This window comes from Corylus avellana, chromosome 9 (assembly GCF_965113065.1).
Source record: "Corylus avellana chromosome 9, dhCorAvel1.hap1.2, whole genome shotgun sequence".
Lineage (NCBI taxonomy): Eukaryota > Viridiplantae > Streptophyta > Magnoliopsida > Fagales > Betulaceae > Corylus > Corylus avellana.
In genome coordinates, this window is record NC_142498.1 from 21,687,129 (window position 1) to 21,713,004 (window position 25,876).

The following is a 25,876-nucleotide window of genomic DNA, read 5'->3' on the forward strand; positions in this document are numbered from 1 at the left end:
GAGTGTCTGGTTCTGGAGGCCTTAATGACATGGAGATTCTGGTTATAACTCATTTGGTTAAATGTTTGACCAGTTAATCAATGACTTTCGGCGAATCCACGTGGCACCAACACAGTAGTTTACGTGAAACTTTTTGTCGTTTCCAAACGGGACACAACAAGTATATATATATATATATTGTAAGATAAATAAATGCATTTTATGAGTTATAAAAAATAGGAAATCTTGAATCTTCAGCCTTTCCCGATGACTAAACTGACAATTTCTCCAATCTCTGAATCATCTCCATAACGTCTGACCCTTTCACGTCTGAATTGAGTGAATTTCTCGTTCACCAACACATCTCTCGCTCTCTCTCTCTCTTTCTTTGATGAAAATCTCTGACCCGAGAGTTCTGTGACTCCCTGTCACACAATCTGCATGTGTACGTCGTCGTTTGCGCGCCACCCTTGTATCTCTCTCTCATAAATGCTACTTATTGGTTATGAAGCCTTTTGTGATTTCACTCTCTCTATTATAATTTGTTTTTTCCTTTTTTTAGTTCCTATTAATTACGTTGATAGGAATCAAATTATATCCATAAAAAACTCCATTAAATGATTATAATTACATGTCATTAATATATTTTGTCATTTTACCCACTCTATATATATATAAACCACCCATGCACGGATTTCTTTCATAATGGTTTCCCTTTCGGTTAAACCAGCAACAGAGATGGCAAATGTTATGCCAAATAAAGAGAGAGAAAAGGTCATGCTTCTTTTCTGATATAACAAGAACATGATTATGAGCCCCCTCTAGCTAGCTTTAAACCTACCCGGCTACCCCATCTCGTTTCACTTCTCGTCTGTCATTAATGTATTGCCCGTGTAATATGTGAAGGGAACGGTGCGTTTTGGTTGTCTTTATGTTGTTGATTTCTGGCGATGGTTAAGATGGCTGTCCAGGCACCGTTTTACCCAGAAAATATGGATTTTCCCATGTGTGGACTACAGGATCCTGCTTTTGGGTTTGTTGATGATCTTCGGTTTAGCCTTCAATATCCCCAACAAACTCTCTTTCATCTTCAGCGGAGCGCTCAAAAGTTGGGTGTTGATTACAACGAAGGCGTTTCTTCTGCTTCCAGTTGCAATAGCCTCCCTCCAATGCCCGCTTTTCAATCTTTGGATGCTCTGTTTGCGTTGCAGAGCCAGGAGATAGACCGCATTCTTCAAATACAGGTAATAATATATCATAATCTCATATGGGTTTTCTTCAAATCAATTTTATATTTATTTATGGTTTTTCTTCCTCTGTTTTTGAACTTTTTTCTGCCTCTGCCTCTGTCTCTGTCTCTCTCTGTTTCTCATCAGAATGAAAGGTTGAGACTAGTTTTGCAAGAGCAAAGGAAGCAAGACATCGCAGTCCTCTTGAGTGATTTTGAATCGAAAACGTCGAATTTAATTAGGCGAAAAGAAGAAGACTTGGCACAAGCAACAATGAGAACAATGGAGCTGCAAGAATGCTTAAGAAAAGCAGAGATGGAAAGGGAAACATGGCAGAGATTAGCTAAAGCAAATGAAGCGATGGTCACGGATCTAAATAACACGCTTGAACAGGTCAGAGAGCGAGTTGTTTCGGTCAGCCATACAGCCGAAGATACAGCATCGTTTTGTGGCTCGTGTGAGAGAGACGATAGAGGACAAGAAGAAGCGGTGAAAAGAAGTAGCAGAAAGATGACTTGTAAAAGCTGTTACTCTCGGAGCCCGTGTGTTCTTTTTCTCCCTTGCAGACATGTCTGTTCGTGCAAGTATTGTGAAGCTTTTCTTGGTTCCTGTCCTGTATGTAGCGCTGTAAAGGAAGGTAGCATAGAGGTTTTCTTCGTCTGACCAGGAAGGAAAAAGCAAACAAGGAGAAGAAGGAAAAGTTTTTGAGAAGTACACATCTGTTGATACCTGTACTATCATTATGGTGTTTTTTTTTTGTTTTCTTTTGCTTTTTCTGGGGTCTATGGAATTCGATTTTTTTTTTTTTAACTGCGAATGCAACGGTCGTGGAAATGATGATGATGGTGTGGTATAGTAAAGAACCTTTTCCTTTTTCTTCTTCTGGGTTTATTTATTTTTTCCTGATTTAGATTAAGAGATTGATGGGTTCTTTTTGTTTCGTAAGAAATGTGTCAGCTCTCTCTACTTAGCGGTAGCAGTGTACTATTTTTAACTGACAAAAAAAAGATCTGAAAGCATAGTTTGACAGCTTTCAAGACTGCCTGTGTCACCGCCACTTTGGTCTTACTGCTCCCAACAATCCATCAATTATGAGCAGGCCGTGTGAAAGAGGAATTATATTTGATTCTATATATATATTTTCTTTCACTATCTCTAATATATATATATATATATATGTATAAACTACTTTTCTAAGTATTTTGTCTCCTTGGGGCGGGCCATCCCATAAAACAAGTGGGTCCCCACCTTGAGTTTGGTTCTTTATCATGGATCCACCAACAATTCATGCTTGATGTAGCAGAGAACCGTTTCCAATGGGGGGATTGTAATGGTTGTTTTGTCGAGATCTTCCTGCACCAAAAAGTGGGGTTTTGATCGGTTAAAGTTAGACCACACCAACTAATGGTGTCCTTCTCTCCCTTCCTTTATCGTTCGCCGGGTCTCGTCTGAGCCCGGCATTGTACGCGTGGGCTTATACGTGGACGGCCCATATGCTCTGCCCGCCTAGTGCAATGATCTTCCCCTGCGACATGTGGATCCCACTTAACCCAGAAACTGTTCCTTGGGAATCATCGGCTGTCCACGTTTGGTTTGTATGGTTGCATCAACTGTGTGATATTTTGTTAATAAAAAAAGACATGTTTTTGTTTTTGATTTTGTTTTCAACGTTTTAACATTTATGCTGAGTGATTATATTCTCTTTAACCAATTAATATACACATACAAGTCTTAATGCCAAGATTGATAAGAATTTGGACAATGGATGGAGTAAGTGAATCTCATGTATTTTTAATAGCATGGAAAAAGTTTATTTTTCAAAAAAAAAAATTATTAAAAAAACATGTAAAAAACACGTGTTATTTAAAATTCAAGTAAATCTCATATAAGTGGATACATGAGATTTTTATAGACCAAATTAGAAAACTTTTCTTCAACTTAGTTTGGAGAAAATATTCATAGAAATTAAAAAAGAATAATAGGGAAAAGGGAACAAGACAATGAATTATAAGAGTCAATTATGATATAATTTTGTGACATCAATGAAAACCGCAGCTTATTTTGGACCCATTAATCTCCCCATGCTTCCTCAATTGATTTTCATTAGTGCACTTTATTTCTGGTATTGATCTAATTAACAGGGGGAAAAAATGCCATTTTAAAGGATTAGAGCATGAACTACCAAAAACAGAAATGTGTGGAATCACAGGAAAAAGATAGCAAGCAGAGGGACATTGACTGAAGTAAGACTTTGTACAAACTCGATTGGGCGTCTAATTTGCTAAGGTAGACATGAGGTCCTTGTGTTAGATAGTAAGAATAATCACATTTAGAACAGAAGTTTGAATGCCAAGAAGGGACGAAGGGCAAGGAGAGTCTCAAATGTCACCCAATGTCAGTTCTTCCTCTTCTTCCCCGTCGCCGATGCCATTAAATTCTTCACCTCCTCCATATCGTCAATATCGATGTAGGTTAAATTCATTGTAAAACATTCCTCGCTGCCACTAATACTGAAAGAACATAGATCAACTCCTCCGCATGTATGATGCAGCTTCACCACAATTTCATAGGTATCCAAAGTTCCTCCTTCCATCGTTAATATCGGCTTTCCTTTCTTCTTCTCAACGACGAAGGCGTCAATTCCTGTAAATAAAACTGCATTTTCACTTACCAAAAAACACAAATAAAGTTACAGGAATGAAGGTATCCTATAAAAAACACAAATGAGTTGGGGTTTCCCTCGTTACTATTCATCACCATTTTTCAAAAAACTCAACATCAAAACATTCTAACTTTTTCACTTTTTATATCACATCATTCACTTTTTATTATTATTCAAATAAAAAAATTACTACAAAACAAAACATTTTCACTTTTTCAAACCACTTTTTTCACTTTTTTATACCAAACATTTTTACTTTTTTTTTCACATCAATCTACATCAACTACAGTGTTTAGGCCAACCCATTTACCAAACATCACTTAAATGTTTGGTCACCTCTCAGTTAAATCCCACGCATCACTTTGGTTCCTCATCATTGGTTAATAGTAGGACGCGTACACGTACCACACTAACACACACTTAATAGAGTTTCTAGTCATTGTTCTCCTTCAGGTAAAATTAAAGAGTGAGGCTACTTTTCACAATTATTTACCACACCCATTTTACATCGGCTAATGTAGGCGCATGACCTTTTCACATACCAAACACATAATAATATAAGAGATATGCTAGGGTTAGTGACACAATACTTGGGAACCATCCCATATAATCTATTGTTTTAGTAAGTAAAGACATAAAGGGATGGGATAGTGACACAATATTTGGGAACCAAATTTTTTTAAACATAGCATTTCTCATAATATAAAGCATCACATTGTAACAAAAAGGGAAAAATACAAAATCAGTCATTGTGATTTACTTGATTTGCAATTAACTCCTTGTATTATCAAAATGAACCCAAAGGTCACTAAGGTATGCCAAAAAAATAATGTCATATTTAAGTCAGTATCACACTAACAGAATATGTTAAATTAGTGGACGGAATTTGACTGTATGGACTAAATTATTTTTTTTGCATACTTCGGGGACCTTTAAGTTCATTTTGATACCACAAAGAGTTAATTGTAAATCATGTAAACTACAATGACTAATTTTTCATTTTTCCCTAACAAAAAAACTGGTGATGAGATAGCTAATGGACTCGATAAAATAGACCAGGGGCCTTCTTTGCTTTGGGCTTTAATACACACAAATAATTACCTATTAAAATCAAACAACAAATAGAAGAAAAGAAAAAAAAAAAAAAAAAAAAAAAAAAAAAACTAGTAATAAGTGACAAATTTAACTAAATGAAATAATAATTTGGTACCTTGACCGAGAGAGCAAACAATACCAGCCAGCCACTTGACATTGAGATTATTCTGACGCATCCTCAGTTCAAGCTTCTGCAAGAATAAATCAATATACACCAAACGATCTAGTTTAGACCCAACCGAACTCTTCGATAGTCGTAATTACTAAAGAATCAAACATAACAAATATTCTAAATCTGAACCAACAAAAAGTTTCAGAAACCAATACAATGTTTTATAGGCAACTTTAAACCCTGAAGAGAGGAAATAGAAAAACAGCAAAATCTAACCCTTCTCTGAAAGTAATTGGGACCCATCTCAAAATTTGTATGAAGTAAAATTAAAGCAAAACTCATCAGAAACACACAGTTTCTAAAAAACTAACCCAAGTATAAAACAAACCAACACAACAAAGATCTTTAATCATAGCACAAAAACGAAAAAGAGAGTTAATATTCTGTATGTCTTGTATTGAAAATAACTACAAGTAGATAATCCTAATCGATGGTTTGTTGTACTTCTTCAGCCAAGAACAAGAGAATAATAAAACCTCGGACATCCAATCAGTCCGAGAGTACTCAAATAACTGTTTGGAGAAACATAATAAATTAATGATCGATATGCCTTGTATCAATTGCCTGTGCAGACCAAAAGGACAACCCAGCGGCCGGCTGATCAAAAAATCGGCTGATCAACCATTCTGAAGGACAACAAACATAGCTTAGGAGGAAAGGTGTAAAATGAAGTGAAGGTTCCCGCTAGCGTATGCTCATTATGCTTTGTCATGCAAGCCTCTATTCACCAGCTCACTCAAGAAATGTTCTTAGTGAGGCTCTGACTTAAACATGTAGTCCACCTCCAAAGGATCTTGATGGACAAAACATAAAACAAACCTTGTGTTCCTTAAAACATAAACAGAAAATATAAATTTTCACACATTAGAGCCACAGGGCCAAAATTGATCACCTGTCTACCTTGAGCGCCCCGGTCGATGTTGGAGTACATCACAGTGGCGTTCAAGTTTGTGGCGCCAGGTACATTTTTGGGATTGAGAATGATAGAGTTCGAATTAGGGTTCATCGTATACAAGTTGGGGTAGGAAGACCTGAACGGCGTAAAAAATATAAAAAAGAGAAAAAGTCGGTTTTATATGACCTTTAACTTCGGGCCGGTGCGGGCGGGTCAATATCCGAAAATTTCAGTTTAACCGAATTACGATCCGACAAATGATATTCCGTTCGGTTTGACTGTTCTTAAAAAGTCCAATTTAAAAAATAATAATTTTAAAATACAGTATTAGGATCATGATCCACAATTTCAAAGAAATTTAAAATTCTTAAATTATGAAATTTATACTATTGAAATGCATCAAAACGCTTCGAAAATGTCACATTAAAAATGTGGCATGTTACAGTTGATAATTTAATATATTTTTATCAAGTTCTTTACACTAATTTATAGCATTCATGTCACATTACGTGCATATTTTAAAGACCTACATGTCAACGACTTAAATATAAAAAAAATAATAAAATAATAAAATAAAGTCATTTAAAATGTGTTATGTCAATCAATATGACTTGAATGTGGAATTAAGATCCTCTTCAGTTCAAATAAATGGGGAAATATCCAGTTAGTTATAGTGGAATAATATTTTAATTTTGTGTCCCCTCAAAAAGTGAAAAAATAAAAATATATCTCTACTATAAGTAACTGAATATTATTATGTTCATTTGAATAGGAGATAATCATGTTCCTTGAATGTAATAAATGAGTATAAATGATATCATTACTCTTAAGTATTTGACAAAACAGTGGTTTAACCTTAAAATAATGAAATAGAGACGAGTCTGTTGCTTACTCTTTGTTTTTTTTTCCTAGTTGAATAAAGAAAAATGTTATAGGGAGGGATCTTTCCTATTTAAGATCCGAATGTAAAAGAGAATGGGAGATCTTATAGGAATGATTCAAAAAACACGATTGAAAGCGGCCTATTTAGTTAAAGCATGTGCCCTAAAATTGGCACATCGAAACACTTTTAAAGCATTATAGCTTTGAAAGGAAGAAATAGCTAAACTAATATAAAAAATACAATTTGCAAAAGACCAAAAAGAAAAAAGAGTATGACTATTAATAGCTAAAATAACAAGGAGAGTATCTCTTTCATCGAGATAGGACCCAGTCCCATAGAAGCAGCCAACCGAACCGCCAAAAAGGTTGCATGGGCTTCACCTTGCAAAACATTCGCGAAAACAAGTTTCTAAATAGCAATTGCAAAAATAGTACCATTTTCATCACCGCTGCAGTAACTACAAAAGAACTTCGCACCGCAACATCAAAATTCCCCTTTGATGGAAGGAAGAGCAAGATCCTTTGATCCAACCTGCTACCGGAGGTGTCCAAATGGAAGGAATAGCAAGATCCTTCCACGTCGGTTTCTTACTTTTAGATGAACAAAATTGTCATTTCACTTTTTTAGACAATTGTACCTCTCTTTAATAAAAAAAAAAAACTCTCTTCAATAAAGAACGGGCTCCATCCTTCAACTTAAAATTCCTCTGCCCGAAAGGAGTTCACTATCTAATCATTTACATTTAATTAATCTTGGGTTCCTATCATACACTGTATTAGGTTTTCATATTATATGTTTAAGTTGTGGTAGTTGTTAAATATTTTGTTCCATAACCTAATACCAACAGGCTGGGCTGTTGTCTTCTATCTCCTTTTCCGATTTCAGCTTGTAATGTATTTGAGCTTCATTGGTTAAATTTACTATGGTTTTATTTAAGTTGTGGTCACCATTTTTATACTCATATTTATACTCTTTTGGCATAAATAGATCATAGTCCAAAGATATTAATAAAAAGCCATAATTAAAGCATACATTGCATCCAAGGTAACTTCACTCCGCGTGAATACAAGCATATTGTCTTCGTCCACATTGAGGCTGCCATCGTGTTGTGATTTCTTATCAACAGGTTCAATATCAACTTGTGGTGAAGCTTATGGTGTTCCCACATTTCATTTGTAGAATCCATAAAATAATTATTGTCATTCAAAAGATCGGTGAATAGTCGTCTCAGCGAGTTATTGAATCCATTCCTAAAAGAAAGCGCAATTATGCATCAATCAAGATAATGCAAAACACGTCCCTCACTTCATTCTACATTAGCTTAGATATATGTGCATAAAAAGCCTAGTCCAAGCAATATAAATCTTCACCATGAAATGATTTATATCCATTTCATTTTAAATGATCTAACTCCCAAAAGATAATGCTATACCAATAATTTATTTTTAACTCTTTTTATAATTAGTATGCAATTAAAGCCATGTTAGCTATTAAAACAAATTCTAACACCTTCCAATTAAAGGTTATTAAAGAAAGGCTTTTAACGAGAGGACATCGGGAAATAAAAAAAAAAATAATAATACAAAAAACAAAAAACAAAAAATTGGCTCGACGTGTCAGCCCAAAAAAAAAGGAGAAAAAAAAAAAAAAAAACCAAAAAATTGAGTGGGTCCTCCGTACGACTGCGTATTACCATTGCAATGAACTGCACAATCAGCCCGTCATCGTATCTTTTTGCCACGTGGTCAACTGAAACAATCTTAAGCACTGAAACTTCCGTGCTTGTGTATTACACGCAAGACTCCCCAATATTATTCATCCCCCAATTCACCGATCATCGGTTTTCCATCTTTTTGGTCTCTCTGCGTCCCAAAAGAACGATCAAACAAGAAAACCTGCGCTGTTTTTCTCTGCATCTAACAGAGAAAACCACTCCAATCAGCGATGCAACAGGGAGATTACAGCTCTGCTCCATACTATCAATACCCTCACTTCCAGAACCCAAGCCCTAACCCTAGCCCTAACCCCGCCCCATCTGATCCTTTACTGAACACTTACGCCTCCGCGCCACCCTTCATCTCCGGTTATTCTCCCTCCGATTACTCCGTTTATCCCTCCACGTACCCTCCGTATTCTCAAAATTCAGATCCTGTCCCAGCCCCAGCCCCAGCCCCTCCCCCTCCCCCTCCAACTGCTCCATCGTACACCCCAACCACAAACCCCAATTTACCCTCTTCGTTCCCTCCTTTCGAGTCCCACGTGCCCTACCAGCCGCCCAACCAGCAACAGCCCTATTATCCACCGTACGATCAGCACCAGACTGCTCCGAATTATGCCCCTCCTTCAACATCAATCCTCCCAAACCCTACCCCAATTCCGAGTCCATACTCGGCTCCGTACAGCCACGCAAATGCTTCGACCCCTCCCGTATACGATAACCCCTACGAGAGTTCTGTGAAATTCGACTCCACCGGTCCGTATTTCGATGAGTACGGAGGATTCGGTCGGAGCCGGTCCGATTTGGGGTCTGATCCATACGGGAAGCGATCGGAGAGCGTGTCGCGGTATGATAGCGACGGTGTGTATGCATACGAGGGGCCAAAGGCGGAGCCGTATGGGGCTCGTGGCACGGCGCCGAAGTCGTCGACGTGGGCGTCGTTCGATGACTATGGGAGGTCGATCAGCTTTGGTTCTGAAAAGGACTTCTCCCCTGTGAATTCGAGCAAGATCGTGAGGGCGGTGCCTAAAGCTGAAACTCAGCAAGACGTGAAGAGCGGGGTTCAGAAGTTTCGGGTCAAGTTGTTGCCCGAAAGTCTTGGTCAGAGTACCATGGATGTGCTCTGCCAGGTATGAGTTTTAATTCGGTTCGGTTTTGTTTGATGCACCTGTAGTTTTATAATTGTTCGAAATATAGGTGAACAAGACCAAATTGCTATTTTGATCGGTAATTTCTATGTATCATCCCAATATCAATCAGGTCCCAGGATTAATTTGTTTTGAATTTTAGTGTAACTAGTCCTTGAGATATGATAAATTCCAATTCCTAGCATTTATTTCTGCTCATAGGCTGGTATATCTTCAATTTGGTGAGATGTAAAATTATTATCAAAATGCATTTATTGGGTTTTTTACTTACAAGTCTCAAAACAGATTGTCCCAGTCGGGATCAAAGTTGAACTTCTGAAGATTTTAGTTTTTCTGATTCAGTGATGTCACCGAACCGTTGTGTTGTTGGGGGGGGGGGGGGGGGTGGTTTAGACTCATTTGGTTCTTACAGAGCTACTGAGAATTTATGAGCAATCACAATACATTTCCGTGCTTTTTACATTTTATGTGTTGGATGGCTATGTTGAGCGCATAATTGGATCTTGCATTTCTCTTTCAGATTGGTTTGGATGGAATTCGCATGCTTGATCCCAGTACCAGTAGGACATTGAGAATATATCCCCTGGAGACCATTACAAGATGTGAAGTGAGTTGGTTGATTTCAGCTAGTTTCTTTCTCTGTGTCCAATCATTTGGGTTTTAAGATTAAGATATGTTATTGTTTTCATTTAGGTTACCGATTCATCTACGCTTGCATTTTGGTCCAAGAGCTCGGTGGACATTGAGCCCAGACGTATCAGATTGCAATCAAATAGTTACACTACCAATACCCTTCTGGACACAGTGACTGCTGCAACTGTACAGGTAGGGAGTCCTACTTGTATTATGTCCTGTTTTGCAGTAATAGTAATATTGGCTTGTCGTTTGTATGGCTCAATAAAACAAACAAAACCCAAGGCAAGACACATTAGTCTCGTTGAGGTTTTAGTTCTTTTGTGTTTGCCTTCTGAGAGGTATAAAGCATATGAAACACATGCGTTCTCTTTCCTTTTAAATATTTCTATCTTAGTTTAGCGTTTTTTTATTGACAAGTTAAACATGTATCGATGGGTCTTGAAGTGATGACCTCACCCTCCAGTCTATCCTTGGTTTTGCTTTTTTCATCAACCATTAAGTGTACTTGTGCTTTTGTTTTTCTACTCTGTAATGTTGGCTGTGGTTTCCATGTTTTATGACATGCAAGTACTTTTTATTTTGTGCTTTCTGTTTTTTTTATGTTCCAGTTTCTCAGATCAATGATTGAATAGTTGTGGTCCTCTGAGTTGAGCTGGCTAGTTTATGGAGATTGGGCTATGTGTCTTGAGTTTACAAAGCTGTTCAATGTACTTCTTGAATGAAATAAGGATTACTGAAGATTTGAATTATCATGTATCTCTATTTGAACAGAAAGAGGTGAAGAAATTACAATTTAGGTACTTAGTAAATACTGTTGCAGAGTAAAAATGTTAGTTTTAGTAAGTACAATGAATCAGGCTTGTCTTACTTCATTGCACCCCAGGGGGCCTCTTTTTTTTTTTTTTTTTTCTTGGTGTGGGGGGTGGGGGGGATTACCATGGTCATGATCTTGGTATTCATGTACTTCCACATAAACTATGTTTCAATGGTGACTAGTACCAGTTCATTTGCAGCATTCAGATACTATATACTGAAGCTCCTTTCCTTCGATTATAACTACAGAAGTGGTTAATAACAGTGTTGATCTTTTGTCATGTGCACACTTGCATGTGTAAGTGTGCATGTTAATGATGTGCTCTAATAAAAAAGGCCTTGCATGTGGATACCTCAATTTGTTTGTTTTTGTTCCCAACTTTCAATCTTCAAGGATAGTTCTTTCAAGGCTGGATGATGTGTGTTGGTGATACATGATTTCCTCTTGTTTGTTGTAATGCAGATAAAGGAGATGGGGGGAAGTAGCAGGCCTTCTGATTCTTTAAAGACAAATGAACAGCCTACAGAAAAGAAGAAAGGTCTTGGCGAATGGATGAACTTGATAAAGCCTGTCAATGAGGAGAAAGATCATTGGGTAAAATTAGTACCTAGAAATATTTTCTTGCTCTGGTAGTTTTTGGAAATACTTTTTGACTATTGCATATGAAATTTTTTCCATGTAAAGAAGTTTTGTTTAAGCCATCATTTTTGTTGGTTGGCAATTAATCACTGATTTTGGAATAATAATAATAATGTCCATTCATTTAGCTCAATGAATAAATATGATTTGCAAACCTAACTACATGTAATTCTTTTCTCTCTGACAAGTTCTGCCATGGAAATTCAGTCAGAACTCATAGGGCTTAATAGAGTTTCCATAATTGTTTCAGTTGTTACTTGCATTCCCATTCACCACTGTATATCTATTTACATTGAAATCAGTTTATAGAGTATTATTTACTTTTTGGCTTGTAAATCCATAGAGTTCTTAGCCTTTGTTATTTTTTCATTTTTTCCATTAGGTACCTGATGAAGCAGTTTCAAAGTGTACCGGATGTGGGACAGATTTTGGAGCATTTGTGCGAAAGGTACATACTTTTCATGATTTATAAAATGAATTATCTTGTGCATGTTTCATGATGACCTTATGGTTTTCCTCCTTGTTTTTAGCATCACTGCAGAAACTGTGGAGATATTTTCTGTGACAAGTGCACCCATGGTAGAATTGCTTTAACTGCTGATGAGAATGCTCAGCCAGTTAGAGTTTGTGACCGATGCATGGTATGTGCTTTCTACTTGTATCTAGCAAAAGGAAAGTACTTAACTGTTTTAGCGCTTATTAATTATTTGTTCATTTTCTTTAATCCACTTTGAATCTAACTGAGGATTCTACTGCTTGCCTTGTTAGTGCTGTAGTTCTAAAACTTTCCTAGCATAGTAGTATGGCTTACTAATATATTCAAAGCGAATGTATGTCAACTTTAACAGACGAAATATCTGTAACAGCATGAAATGATATAGTTAATGTTTGCAAGTCTTCTTTATGTTTTGGGACATAATATTTTGATAAGCTTCCTATATGATTGGCCTAATGCAATATAGATTCTTATCAGGAAAATGCTTTCTTACACTCTTAGAAAATAATACTTGATGCTGCTGAGGCTTTATTGTCAATAAGAACGTAACAGACAGCCTCAGCAATCTTGTTCTGGATTAAGATATCGGGAGTTCATACTTTTGAGTTACTTTTAGTTGATACAAATCAACCCAAATAAGTTTTGCTTGTTGGGACTACATTTGTTAACGAACATAGTTTTTTTTAATTAAAAAAAATAAGTAATCGAAATATCATTAAAAACGGAAGGCACCCCCTAGCTCTTTTTTTTTTTTTTGATAAGTGTAAGGCACCTCCATAGCTTTTGGAATTAAAGAGAGAGAAAGAGTGTATGTATGGTTTGAGGTTTTTGTGGCCATCAATTAAAACACTTTCTTAACTATAGTCTCTTTAATTTTTTTTTGTCTGTACATTGCAGGATCACAATCACAACTTAATTGTTGCTCAATGTTGATTTGATTTAGATGTTTGATTGAATTTGTTATTTTTTGTTTGCAAGGATAGGGGTAGCATTCTGTGTGTCTCTCTCTTTCTGCTAAATTTTAACAATAGAAAGCCATTTTATTATGGTGGCGGGCACGCCTGTGCTAGTTATGCAAATGACAGTGGCTTATTGTATTAAGATTGGTTGTTAACTTCTTATAGTGTCATTATCCTTTATAGGCTGAAGTGACCCAGAGGCTGAGTAATGCCAAGGAAGTGGCTAGTAAACCTGCAACATTGCACAGTCATGAGGATCTTGCCAAGAAGCTTCAGGTAAATCATGCTTTTGCTATTTTAGCCTCTGGTGTTATGTGCCTTTTTTTCTTTCCAATGGTCCTTAAAATTGTTATAATAAATTCAGATGATTACCTTTTCTTTACTATTCTTATATTGTGGGGTCGAGAATGGATTTATTTCTCTATATATTGGTATGAATTTTGAAAACTAGTCTACTAGTCAAGTAGATGCAGCGTTTGGATTTTACTGTACGTTATGTGGGTGTGTTGCATGCATCTTATTGTGCTCATTTGATGGTAATTGTTTGTTACAGGAGGAGATGGAAAAGAATCGAAGGGCATCATCAGGTAGTCTTCTTTTTGTCTTGATGTGGACAATATGGCGTGGGATTTAATTAATGAGTCAAGTGTAACTCTATAAAGGTGCTCATTTGAATGGTTTGCTTCTAACAGGCTCCAGGTCCGATGGATCTGGGAGGCGGATGAAGGAAGTTGCCTGTCCCATCTGCACTGTCCATTTGCAGGTCAGAATTCAACTAAATTGCTGGAAACACCCGTCTCCCCCACTCCACCCTTTTTCTCTCTCTCTTCCTTTGTTTCTTTATTTGATTCCCAATATCATTATGTGATTGTTACAGGTCCAAGTTCCAAGCTCGGGTTCTGAGACCATTGAGTGCGGGGTTTGCCAGCATCCGTTCCTTGTTAGTGCCCATTGATTTAACAACGTACCTTCTATGAGAGGAGTGCCAAAATTTTCTGGATATATGTGTCTAGTTCAATTTCTTTTACTGGTTGAGCTACTGTTGATTAATAATATGGATTAGCATTTATGTGTCGTTTATCCGTTATTTGGTTTTATACACTTTGTTGGGCCTGATGTCAGCTGTTTTCACCGCTAATAGTTTGTATATGCAGTTATTCTCTCGTAAGCTACATCAAGTTGGTCATGGTTTTTATGTATTAACGCAACACTTACTCCTCATATGAATACATGTATATCATATTATGTCCTCTATTCACTGGCGGTTTCCTTTACATATCCGAGTTAGCAGCTTGTGATATATATATAAGAAAAAACAACGGAATCCTTGATAAACGTTGAGATTGATTTTATGCCCCCCCCCCCCCACAAAAAAAGAAAAAAAAGGAAAAAGAAATGTTGGGGGCCTAATTGGCTCACAGAAATGGCCAAAACTGGTCTATCTAAGGTCAATTAAGTGTTACATGTGTCCATCTAGCCAATACGGCTAGGTGTGGAACGAGAACTGCTACTGGACGAGTTGATTGCCGTTTCATGGTATAAGAGCACATAGATGCTTCAAATTTTGCAATTTACAATTCGTTTGTCAAAATCCGAGTTTGTCACCTCTCTATTTGTGTTTTACAAAACTGGAAAAAAAAATTCATTTTATTTCTGTCCCTGGTTTTACAGGGACTATTTTCTTTGTTTGGTCTTGCACTGCATCGCTGGCGGTCGTGTCTCCGTCAGTGTAATCTGTTTTTTCCACTGTTTGCTGTTCTGTCTGTCGTTGGGCGTCTACCATTTGCCTCTGGTTTATAGGGGTGTCAATGCGAGCGGTTAAAAACCGCTCGCTAACCGTTTAACCGCTAATCGCCTAACCGCTATAACCGCCTAGCAGTTAGCGATTATTGGGTTTATAACCGCCTTTTTATATAATATATTTTTATAATTATAATTATAAAAATATTTATACATATAACATAATATCATTAAATCACTTTTTTTAAAAAAAATAATTAAATCATAATTTAAGTATTAATATATTATCACTATAATTTATATGATTATATCACATGATCAATTGATCATTAAATTATTTGATTATATAATAACAAATTATACATATATATAATATAACATAACTCATAAGTATACCAATTCATATTAATATAACAATTAAATATTTAGAGACTTATTTTCAATGTATGTTATAAACTTATAAGTCTATATATGTTATAAGTCTATATAAGTCTACATATGCATATGAATAATATAAATGTCTAATATCAATACTTAATCATATGATTTAATGATAATTCAAATACTTTATTCAAGACTTCAAGTGAATCATATTATTAATGTACAATGATGATATAATTCGTATAATATCAAATTAAATAATTGACATTTGATTAAACAATGACCAATTAATGTGTTACTTATAAACACAATTTAAGTATTAATGTATTATCATTATATGTTGTGACAGTTGTCTGAATTCTGAACTTTTTTTTATATGTTGTGTTGATTTTATTTTATTTTTTAAAAAGTTAACCGGTTATGATTTAATATTTAAGGAAATTTTTTTAAAGTACAAGTAAATTTTGGGTCAAATATTTATGATTTTTCAATATGGACAATTTTTTATAGCAATTGGGCTCAAGAAGACACTAAAAATACAAAAAAAAAAAAAAAAAAGGAAAAAAAGCCCGAAAAGCCCTAAAGAAAGCCCAAAAGGCCTAAAAAGTTCAAAAAAAGCTCAATTTAAAAAAAACGGTTAGCGAGCGGTTATCTATTTCACTAATCGTTAACCGGCAGTTATTGTCGTAAACAATAGCTACTGTTGTTTGTCAGTGGTGACTGAGGTTGTCAAAGTCACTTATAAGTTTTTGATTTAACCTTCCAAAATTTAAAAAATTTTAAGGTTTTTTTTTTTAATTTTATTTTTTTAAATTTATTCTTTAGGTCAATCTAAATGCCAATAAAATTTTTAACTGCGGTGGTTGAAACGCACCCTTTAATTCTTATTTCTTAACTGTTCTTGTTCCGAACATGGTGTTGCTAGACAAGGGCCTCTCCACTGCCATGTACATGAAGATAGTTGGCTCAGGCAAGGAAACCATAGTTCTGGCACATGGGTATGGAGCTGACCAGTCGGCTCAACCCTTGCAGTAAAAATACAAAAATAAAAAAATAATAAAGCTCCAACCTCAAACCGGGAACCTTAAATTATCTCAGCAACGAAGAAAAGATCCGGCTTATGCAGTGTCACTCCTTACCCAAATTTTATTCTCCGGCGAACTTCCGAACTGTCTCCAACCTGGTCCCAACGCAGGCCGGAGATACCAACCACGGCGATTACCCGCTAAATGTGACAACTGCGGGAAGCCAAGTGAACATTTCGACCGGCCTTGTGAATGCCACAGTGAGCGGTACATTATTTTCTGCTAAACACTGAGGGAGGAATAGGATTAGTGGACAAAGTGCTTCTTCCTCTGGACATCTTCGTTCCAAAGCCTCCGGCACCGGCACTGGCACCGGTCAAGCCTAAGGCTGAGAAGGCAGTAGGATGGAATGCTGGTGTCTGTCGGATTTTCCGTTTTCATTGCAGCGTTTTCTCTCCGATAAAAACATTAATGATTATCGTAAGTCGGCGTCGTTTTCACAAAGTGCTTTCGAATAAGTTTTTTTTTTTTTTTTTTTTGAGATGTCTGCGAGAAGGAGAACAGGATTCGAACTAGTGACTTAATAAAGCGTGATGTCAACGGATTGAGCCACTCTTGGAGACACGCGAGGGAAGTTTTAATAAATGATTAAAACTTAAATTGAGTGCATTTAATTGTAATTTAATAAAAAGAAATGTAACTTAATATTTCTTAAAATGTAAACAGATGGAGAGAAAGAGTAATTACTGAAGGGGACAGGTATGGATCATAGGGGTGCTACAATGGACAAAAAGAGGCACAGAGTTGAGCAGAAAAGATGCAGGAAAATCCAAAAAACACTCCATTCGTCATAACATGCATGAGATTGCTTAACCAACACGTGTGCTTTCGGGGCCTCTTGCATGTAATTTATGGTGTTGATCAGCAACCACTATATGTCAAACCCACAGCCCTTCTTCCTTATCTGCATTATATCTCTTTCAGAACTCGCTTTCTTTTCTCTGGTTTCGATCTGAAGCATTTTTTGGGTGAATTAGCTTTTTGGCGATGGACCTGTTTAACTCTGTCTTGAATTGGGTGGTGCCTCAGGCGAGCTTGGTGATGCTGGCCTTCGCATGGCCAACCCTCTGTTTTCTCAATGCTTGTGAGTGGCTTTACAAGACCTTTAATAGTGAAAATATGGAAGATAAAGTGGTCTGCTTCATACCCATGTGCCAGAACTATGGCTTCCCTGCCTGAGCCATTAACTATTTTCGTGTACATGGCAGTGGAGAGGCCCTTGTCTAGCAACACCATGTTCGGAACAAGAAGAAGAAGAAGAACAATGAAGAAATAAGAAGTTAAAACGGTGCATTTCAACTAATTTAAACGGCATTTAAAAAATTTTGATGGTAAGAATTTTATGGGCATTTGATTGACTTAGGAAAAAAAAACATTAAAAGACTTTTAAATTATGATAGATTTATAATATATTTACCCTCTTATAAACCGACTTTTTATTTACCTTTAAATTTTTTAAAGTTGATGTGGCATGTCCTACTAAATGCGAAAGAGGGATGGTGCCATATCAGCATTGAAATAGAACAACTGGGATCGTGCCATTGCAGCATTGAGAGAGAACAAGTGGATAAAACAAAACAATGGCATGTAGAATTTACTTGGATGCTAGGATAAAATGATGGTTCATAATGGTTACGTGGTAATGTCAGTATTGCGTCAGCAGAGAATGAGACGTATAATTTCGGGATCGCCTTCACTTTAATTTTTTGTAAGCATGTGACCATTAATTAAGTTGAAGGTTATGGACCAAGACTTTTGTAGCAGGCTCAATAAATGGGGAAACCTAATTCCTAAATATTTAGTTGGAAGTTGGAGGCATAATAAATTGGACCATACTATGAAAGGGATAGTGAACTGCTGTCGATAGGACTGCGTGAGCAGCAATTGGGCGTCTAAATAATTCAATTGTCCCTAGTACTATGCTACTAATTTGGACAAGTACCTGTACTTCCCCCTTTGTTCTCCCACTTTTAATGGCTATAGTTATCAAGAGCCCTGTCCTTAAAGGGAAGAACGACTTTTTCGTAATCGTTCACGTGATACCGTCTTAGCTATGAAAATGAATGTAGCAGTTTAGGTGAAATTTACTTTTATAAAATGTGAATGGTCATTTAAGTTTGTAAAAAGATGGTAGTAAAAGTTGTACTATCACAAAGATTTTTCCATATAAATCCAATAGAAATTTTATACATACTAGTTTTATGTGTAAGAAACTCCCACAAACCTACCTCTAAAAATAACATGTGTATTTTATTCTTCTTATTAATGCTATTAAAAAAGCATGTATGACGTTACATGCTATATATATATACTTTTCACATTCTAAGGACACGGCACTTTTAGAAATTGGGTTATAAAAAATTTCCCACAAACCTACCTCTAGAAATTGGTTTTCACATTCCTTCTTAAAAAAGACTAAAGAACAAAATTTTATGTGTTTGAAGGGCCGGCTCGATACATTTTGAGGCCTAGGGCGAGAAGTTTAAAGCATTTTTTGTTTTAATTTAAATATTAATTAAATAATATATTTTTATTTAAAAATCCTTCTAACACTTTCAACTTGCACAAGGAAAGACAAATTAGTGTAAAAAATTTCTTAAAATCAAATAAAAAAACAAGTGATTGAATGAACAGTAAGCTGTTGGAAAACAATGAAATTAGAGAAGAGAAAAATTGAAATTTGAATAAGACCTTTTTTTTTTTTTTTTTCAAGCTTTCATTAATACATCAACAAATGATATACCTATATGAAGTTACAATATCATGAAGAAACAAAGGAAAATCTTCCGAAACAAAGGAAAATCTTCCATCCAAATTTGTTCCTTAACTTGTTGGGGAGCCACTTTTGTCAAAAGATGAGCTGCTGTATTAGCTTTCATTCGTGTATATCGTACTTGCCAGAATTCGAAATTATGTAGAATAGTCTTAGAGTTGTCAATCAAGTGTCCACATTGACACCAAGAGGAGTTTGTAAATTCATATTTTTTTAACGTTGCATATGGACAAAACCAACCCATGTCTCATGTTAGAGAGAGAGAGAGAGAAAAGAAAAAAAAAGAAAAAAAAAAAACTCTTATCTTATGCAATGATGATCTAGTTGACAATTGAGACTTTAAATCATAATTTATTGTTGACTAAATTGCCATAGGGGTGGCCGGCCACCCCATGGCCCTTGGGGGTGGTACGGCCACCCCAAAGGCCAAATGAAAAAAAAAGAATAAAAAAAATGCCGTAGGGGTGGCTGAACCACCCCCAAGGGCCAGTCTGGGGTGGCTCGAGCCACCCCATTCCGGCCAACCCTAGGGCAAATTTTGTGTTTTTTTTTTGTTTTGTTTCATTTGTCCCTTAGGGGTGGCTTCGGTCACCTCCTGGGGGCAAACATGCCACCTTATAATTTTTTATTATTTTATTTTTTAAAATTTTAAATATTATTTTATAAATGAGACGTGTTCTATTTGTAGCCACAGGATTTCTAAAAAGCAATCCTAATCCTTCACTAGACACTCTCCAATCCAAAATAAAGCGGAGATGATCCGTTTCCCTTAGGCTCCTGTGTGTATCTTTCTAATAATTATGACTTCATGGCCACATCAACATTTACAAGAAGCTGACCCCATAATAAATGAAGAGAAATGGACTCCTGTGAGTATCTTTCTAGTAATTGAAGAGAAATGGACTCCTGTGTGTATCTTTCTAATAATTATGACTTCTTGACCGCGTAAACATAAATAAGAAGTGTTTCTAAGGGTAGCTCAATCAGTTGAAGACTACGCTTTATAACGCGGAGGTCACTAATTCGAATCCTTCTTCCACCTCTTGTGTGGACATGTAAAAAAAAAAAAAAATACATACATAAGAAGCTAACCCTATAATAAATGAAGAGAAATGGTGTTCACATATCTCTTTATCTTTATAACCAAGAAGACTGCTGCGTGTGTATGGAATACTTATTCTAGTTCATGATACTAGCCTACTAGGAGTAGAATTTGAGTCATATACAACACTGAGCATAACTTCTATACGGGTGTGGCACCAATCCACCCTTTTGTGCCCACAAATTAGGATTTGACACCTCAGAATAGAGCATATTAGGAATATAAGCCCAAAACACCCGATTATATCAGATTTCTTCAATTTCGTTTTTTTGTTCGTTTGTTTTATTTTATTTTTTTTAGAATGTGTAGGAGGGGTTTTATTTTTTTATTTATTTTTTTAAGAATGTGTAGGAGGGGTGAGGGTGGCGGCGCATCTGGGGTGGCCAGCGAGCCACCCCCCCGGCCCATTTGGGCTGGCCCATCGGCCACCCCAGGCCATGGAGTGACCGCGTGGCCACCTCTGCCCATCTGAGGTGGTTGGCGAGCCAACCCAAGTGGGGATGGGGTGGCCAACCAGCCAGCCCTTCAATTTTTGTATTTTTTTTTAATTAATTGTTTTTTATTTCTTTTATTATTATTATTTTTTTATATTTGGTATAATTTGGTATGATAATGTTTTTTCTTTAAATTTAGGTTTATTCTAATATGTTGATATGTCACTTGTTGAGTGGTGGACACAAAGGGTAGACCTCTGTATATAAGTCATTCTCATACAACACCTTTTTAAGCTAGAGATCAATATTTTGTTTTTTTGTATTTATAGAAAAACATCTAACAAGCATTACAACCCAACAATAGTTGATTTTAAAACAAACATAATTAATATAAAGATAAAAAGAATGAATTAAATGAATGATGTGATCCTATTCATTCTTAGCATGTGATCCAAGAATTTTGACACTAATAAAAGCAATTAAACAAGGGATTGCGATCTTCCTACACTCCATTTCATCTAATTGCCTAAATAAATATAGAAGTCAAATGTACTTAGCTTCAATAACATAAAGTTGTACATTTGTTTAAACCATTATATTATTTAAATGAAAAGTTGAAATTTTAGAATATGAGGAAAAGAATATTTAGTTAGATTTATTTGAAGAGAAAGTTGCCCATATGGTTTCCACAACTATCGATCGTCGACTCATTATTACACATTTTTAAAAAAGAACAAATAAAAAACTTTTAGTGAGCAGTAAATGACTTAAAAGATGGTAGGTATAGATCGATATATAAATAGATGAACAAGTCCTTAAAAAGCAGGTGGGTATAGATATATCCATAGATGAACAAGTCCCTGACTGGGCCAGACAAATTGTCGCTTTTTTCGATCCTCCTATATATTTGCCTTTCACCGAAGTGTAAAACAAGCCAAGAAGATCACTTCTTCTTCTACTTCTTCTTCTTCTTCAACCATGAAATTATTGTTGAATATTCTGATATTATTTGTTATTTTCTGCAATGCCAAGGGTTTGATAAAGATACCACCAAATGAAACCATCACAGCAGTTATAATATTTGGAGATTCAATCGTTGATACGGGAAACAACGACTATATAGCAACTATTGCTAAGTGCAATTTCCCTCCCTATGGGAAGGATTTTCCAGGTCAAATTCCAACTGGTAGATTCGGCAATGGAAAGGTCCCCCCAGACTTGATAGGTAGGCTTAGCTCAGCTCCCTCTCTCTCTCTCTCTCTGCTCTCTATTTTCTTTGTTTCCTTCTTTCTTGTCTTCTTTTACTTTATTTCCTTTTAGATTTTGATTGATGTGCTTCCCCATATGCGAGCCTAGCTACGATATTGATATATGAATTTCGGTCACTGATGCACCGATCGAGTGGGTGAGCGGGTGAGTGAGGGTGGACAACTTTATCTAGAACAAAACAAATTCTACAAAGGCAGAAAAGAGTAATGCTAAAAGTCAATTTTGTGTCACTTCAAAAATGATGTGGCTTCTAAAATTATTATTGACCTTGTGATTAATTATTATTAAATTTTGCTCAAATGATGATTTAAAAATCATATTAGTTTTCAAGTGACACACACACACACACATATATATATATATATATATATATATATATATATATATAAAAGTAACTTCTAGAATTACTCTTTAGAATGAGGGAGAGTGAAAATGATTACAAAATCAGAAGATTTTGTTACGGTGATAATCTACAAGTAGTCTGAGTAGAGTATTACTGTTGACAAAAAAAAAAAAAAAGGTGTATTTTACATAATGGGATGCTCTTATCTCGCGCCATTTGGCAATTGTAAATTCAATGTCCGAGAGATGAAATCAAAAAAGGGAGAGAAATTAATTTGTTCTATCCGCTCCGCGGAATAGGATTTTATCCATTTCATTTGATGAGAGATAATATTGTCTTAAGGACAATATTTATAATATTATATTTCATTTTCACTAATTTGATATTTTTCTGAGTTATAAGAAGAGAAAGATATTACAAGTGTACTATCGAATTGAAAAATGATCGGTGTTAATAATTTGCTTATATTTTTCCTCATATTTTCTTACAAATTCAATAGATCGATCGACCATTAGATTTATGTTTAATGGTTGATTTGTAAGATAAAATAGAAAAAATATTGATACCAATCATTTCTCAATCGAATTTATGAAATACAATTAGTCTCCACTTTTTATATTTTTTTATTTTATTTTATTTTCTTCTTGTCTGCTTTTTTCTTTTTTTAAAAAAATTTTTTTAATAAGAAAACAATATCATCACAAATTTGTTTCGCCTTTTAGCGCAGGAGCTCGGAGTTAAAGACCTTGTGCCACCATATTTGGATCCACATTTACAACCTCAAGACTTAATCACAGGTGTGTGCTTCGCTTCAGGTGGTGCAGGATATGATCCCTTGACATCTAGCACTGCGGTACGTGTATACTCATGCAACTCACTCTCTCTAAAAGGACAAATATAGTTGATAATTGAATTACAAATATTATATTACAAGGTTTCCTTCTTTTCATCCTTTCTTATCTTTAGCTATATATTTTGATTTTGAATTGCTGGTCTTAATTCTTTAGATTTTTTTTTTTTTTTTTAACAATGATTAATCCCATGGTTAGTTAGGACTCACACGTTACAACAAAGGAGTATGAAAGTGTGACTTTTAAGGTTTAATATAGTTAATTAGTTTTATGAATCTTAATTTCCTAACTTATTAAAAAAAAAAAAAAACAGCCAGCGCTATCATTGTCGGATCAAATAGAACTATTCAAAGAGTACATATCAAAGCTGAAAGGAATTGTTGGAGAAGAAAGGGCAAACTTCATTGTGGCCAAAAGTCTAGTTCTGGTGGTGGTGGGCAGCAACGACATTTCCAATACATATTTTCTTGCAGGTGCGCGGCGGTTGCAGTATGATGTCGCTTCTTACACTGAACTTATGGCCAACAACGCTGCCAAATTCTTGAACGTAAGTTGTCATCTTCTTCAGTTTGGGAAATTATATTTTTTTAATACATTCCTCCACATGATCTAGATCAGCTGCAACGAGACTCCGTTTATTTCGACAATACATAATTAAAAAATTATATATATATATATATATATATATATATATATATATATATATGTTTTGTAGGAAATATATGGGATAGGGGCACGAAGGATTGGAGTATTCAGTGCACCGCCAATTGGATGTGTGCCATCACAAAGAACTATTGCCGGGGGAATACAAAGAGAGTGTGTAGAAAAATACAATGAAGCAGCAAAGTTGTTCAACGCTAAACTTTATTCCCAGATAGATTCCCTAAACACCAACCTCCCCAACAGCAGGATTGTCTACCTTGATGTTTACAACCCTCTACTTGATCTCATTCAAAACCCTACAAAATATGGTAAATTAAATATCCCAATTTCTTTTTTAATTCTTTTTTTAATATATATATATATATATATATATATATAACAATGTTTTAATATTTTCTTAATTATTAGGTTTTGAGGTTGCAAATAAAGGGTGCTGTGGTACTGGGAAAATAGAGGTAACTCTACTGTGTAACCCATCGACTCCCACCTGTCCAGATTCGTCTGAATATGTTTTTTGGGATAGTTTTCATCCCACTGAAGCAGCATACAGGACACTTATTCCACCAATCCTCCAAAAGTATACCAATAGCTTCTTTTAAGTTACTTATAAAAAATAAATAAATAAATAAAAGACTTCTTCTAAGTTTCTTCACGTACGTTGAATTCTACCACTCCAATCATATATATTTCAAATATATATTGGTCCAATTGTAATTATAATTTTGGATTTTTGTTCTTATTTCACATATTTGTATAAGATATGATTCATGATAGAAATAATTAAATAACCCATGCATATTATGTACGTCTTCACTCCCGTTAATATCTTTCAATTTAGAAAAAATAAAATAAAATTATCCTATTGTTCTACGCTTACTCTTCATATGAATAAATGTATATCATATTATGTGCTTAATTTTTTCACTGGTTGTTTCCTTTACATATCCGGGTTGATACTATAGCAGCATGTAAATTTATTATTATTATTATTATTATTTTTTATGTTTTCTTTAAAAAAAAAAAAAAAAAAAAAAGGGCAAAGGAATCCTTGATAAACCATGCCAATAATTTTATGGCATCCCCCAAAAAATAAGAAACGCATAATGGGTTCACAAAATTACCCTCTTGTTGGATGTTGGGGCCAAATTGGAAAATGGCAAAAATGGACCTGATTTTTTTTCTTCATAAAATGGGTTAAAGGAACTTTTTCGAACTCAATCTCTAAAGTTATCATGTGTCTCAAAACATGTAATTCTAATTTTTTAAAAAACCTTCACCCACAAACCACAGTTAACTCCAAAATTTTCCATCGAAAATATTTTCTCCCTTTTTCAAGGTTTACCAACAACAAGAACGCTGTTGGTACATAGGTTCATCTAATTAACAAAATGAACATTGTTATACCTTTAGAGTAAAACTACTTTTCATACCCATTTATCATAAGAATTGGTTGAGATGTTTAGTAATTTGAATAACATATTGTGAGAGAGTTCATATGGGATTCACTTGACCAAATAAATTTTGAAGTTCTCGATTGCCTACTCGACTAGCTAGGTAGATTTTCTACCAACCAATTGACAGGAAATTTCTGTCCAATATTCCTTTAAAAAAAAAAAATGATACACCTATCAGAAGTTACAATATCATGAAGAAACAAAGGAAAATCTTCCATCCAAATTTCCTCCTTAACTTGTTGGGGAGCCGCTTTTGTCAAAAGATGAGCTGTTGTATTAGCTTTCATTCGTGTATATCATACTTGCCAGAAGTGGAAATTTTGTAGAATAGTCTTAGAGTTGTCAATCAAGTGTCCACATTGACACCAAGAGGAGTTTGTAAATTCATATTTTTTTAACGTTGCATATGGACAAAAGCAACCCATGTCTCATGTTAGAGAGAGAGAAAAAAAAACTC

At 35.3% G+C, this 25,876-nt stretch overlaps 4 protein-coding genes across 5 annotated transcripts; 3 read left to right on the forward strand and 1 right to left on the reverse strand.

The window, feature by feature from the left end:
• Nucleotides 1–699: 699 nt before the first annotated feature.
• Nucleotides 700–2,043, forward strand: LOC132190437 (BOI-related E3 ubiquitin-protein ligase 1-like). The gene is made up of 2 exons (XM_059605428.2): nt 700–1,223; nt 1,356–2,043. Exons 1-2 carry the CDS (start codon nt 930–932, stop codon nt 1,869–1,871), a joined length of 810 nt encoding a protein of 269 aa, XP_059461411.2. The 5' UTR covers nt 700–929; the 3' UTR covers nt 1,872–2,043.
• Nucleotides 2,044–3,423: 1,380 nt separating this feature from the next.
• LOC132190040 (uncharacterized) lies at nt 3,424–6,173 on the reverse strand. 2 transcript variants are annotated; one of them, XM_059604921.2, is made up of 3 exons: nt 6,030–6,173; nt 5,081–5,156; nt 3,424–3,851 (listed from the first exon to the last, which is right to left on the reverse strand). In XM_059604921.2, the coding sequence occupies exons 1-3, from the start codon at nt 6,141–6,143 to the stop codon at nt 3,604–3,606; spliced, it is 438 nt and encodes a 145-aa protein (XP_059460904.2). In that variant the 5' UTR covers nt 6,144–6,173; the 3' UTR covers nt 3,424–3,603. The 2 variants fall into 2 exon arrangements, with proteins under 2 accessions (XP_059460904.2, XP_059460903.2); XM_059604920.2 differs by having other exon boundaries at nt 3,424–3,863.
• A 2,568-nt stretch (nt 6,174–8,741) lies between these two features.
• LOC132189742 (RING/FYVE/PHD zinc finger superfamily protein) lies at nt 8,742–14,582 on the forward strand. The gene is made up of 10 exons (XM_059604522.2): nt 8,742–9,762; nt 10,301–10,387; nt 10,474–10,605; nt 11,693–11,824; nt 12,252–12,317; nt 12,400–12,510; nt 13,508–13,600; nt 13,878–13,911; nt 14,017–14,087; nt 14,202–14,582. The coding sequence occupies exons 1-10, from the start codon at nt 8,860–8,862 to the stop codon at nt 14,277–14,279; spliced, it is 1,707 nt and encodes a 568-aa protein (XP_059460505.2). The 5' UTR covers nt 8,742–8,859; the 3' UTR covers nt 14,280–14,582.
• A 7,113-nt stretch (nt 14,583–21,695) lies between these two features.
• LOC148583920 (GDSL esterase/lipase EXL1-like) lies at nt 21,696–24,675 on the forward strand. Its single transcript, XM_088510572.1, has 5 exons — nt 21,696–22,064; nt 23,174–23,304; nt 23,616–23,849; nt 24,018–24,273; nt 24,374–24,675. The coding sequence occupies exons 1-5, from the start codon at nt 21,818–21,820 to the stop codon at nt 24,562–24,564; spliced, it is 1,059 nt and encodes a 352-aa protein (XP_088366698.1). The 5' UTR covers nt 21,696–21,817; the 3' UTR covers nt 24,565–24,675.
• The last annotated feature ends 1,201 nt before the right edge of the window (nt 24,676–25,876 follow it).

Bases quoted from the DNA above. Each gene is read 5' to 3' on its own strand.
- LOC132190437 (XM_059605428.2), top strand. From the start codon at position 930: ATGGTTAAGATGGCTGTCCAGGCACCGTTTTACCCAGAAAATATGGAT. The intron at 1,224-1,355 runs GTAATAATATAT...GTTTCTCATCAG, and splicing joins ACCGCATTCTTCAAATACAG to AATGAAAGGTTGAGACTAGT.
- LOC148583920 (XM_088510572.1), top strand. From the start codon at position 21,818: ATGAAATTATTGTTGAATATTCTGATATTATTTGTTATTTTCTGCAAT. The intron at 22,065-23,173 runs GTAGGCTTAGCT...TTCGCCTTTTAG, and splicing joins GGTCCCCCCAGACTTGATAG to CGCAGGAGCTCGGAGTTAAA. The intron at 23,305-23,615 runs GTACGTGTATAC...AAAAAAAAACAG, and splicing joins CCTTGACATCTAGCACTGCG to CCAGCGCTATCATTGTCGGA.
- LOC132189742 (XM_059604522.2), top strand. From the start codon at position 8,860: ATGCAACAGGGAGATTACAGCTCTGCTCCATACTATCAATACCCTCAC. The intron at 12,318-12,399 runs GTACATACTTTT...CCTTGTTTTTAG, and splicing joins TTGGAGCATTTGTGCGAAAG to CATCACTGCAGAAACTGTGG. The intron at 13,912-14,016 runs GTAGTCTTCTTT...TGCTTCTAACAG, and splicing joins GAATCGAAGGGCATCATCAG to GCTCCAGGTCCGATGGATCT.
- LOC132190040 (XM_059604920.2), bottom strand. From the start codon at position 6,143: ATGAACCCTAATTCGAACTCTATCATTCTCAATCCCAAAAATGTACCT. The intron at 5,157-6,029 runs GTGATCAATTTT...TTATTCTTGCAG, and splicing joins GGGGCGCTCAAGGTAGACAG to AAGCTTGAACTGAGGATGCG. The intron at 3,864-5,080 runs GTACCAAATTAT...GTGAAAATGCAG, and splicing joins TGTTTGCTCTCTCGGTCAAG to TTTTATTTACAGGAATTGAC.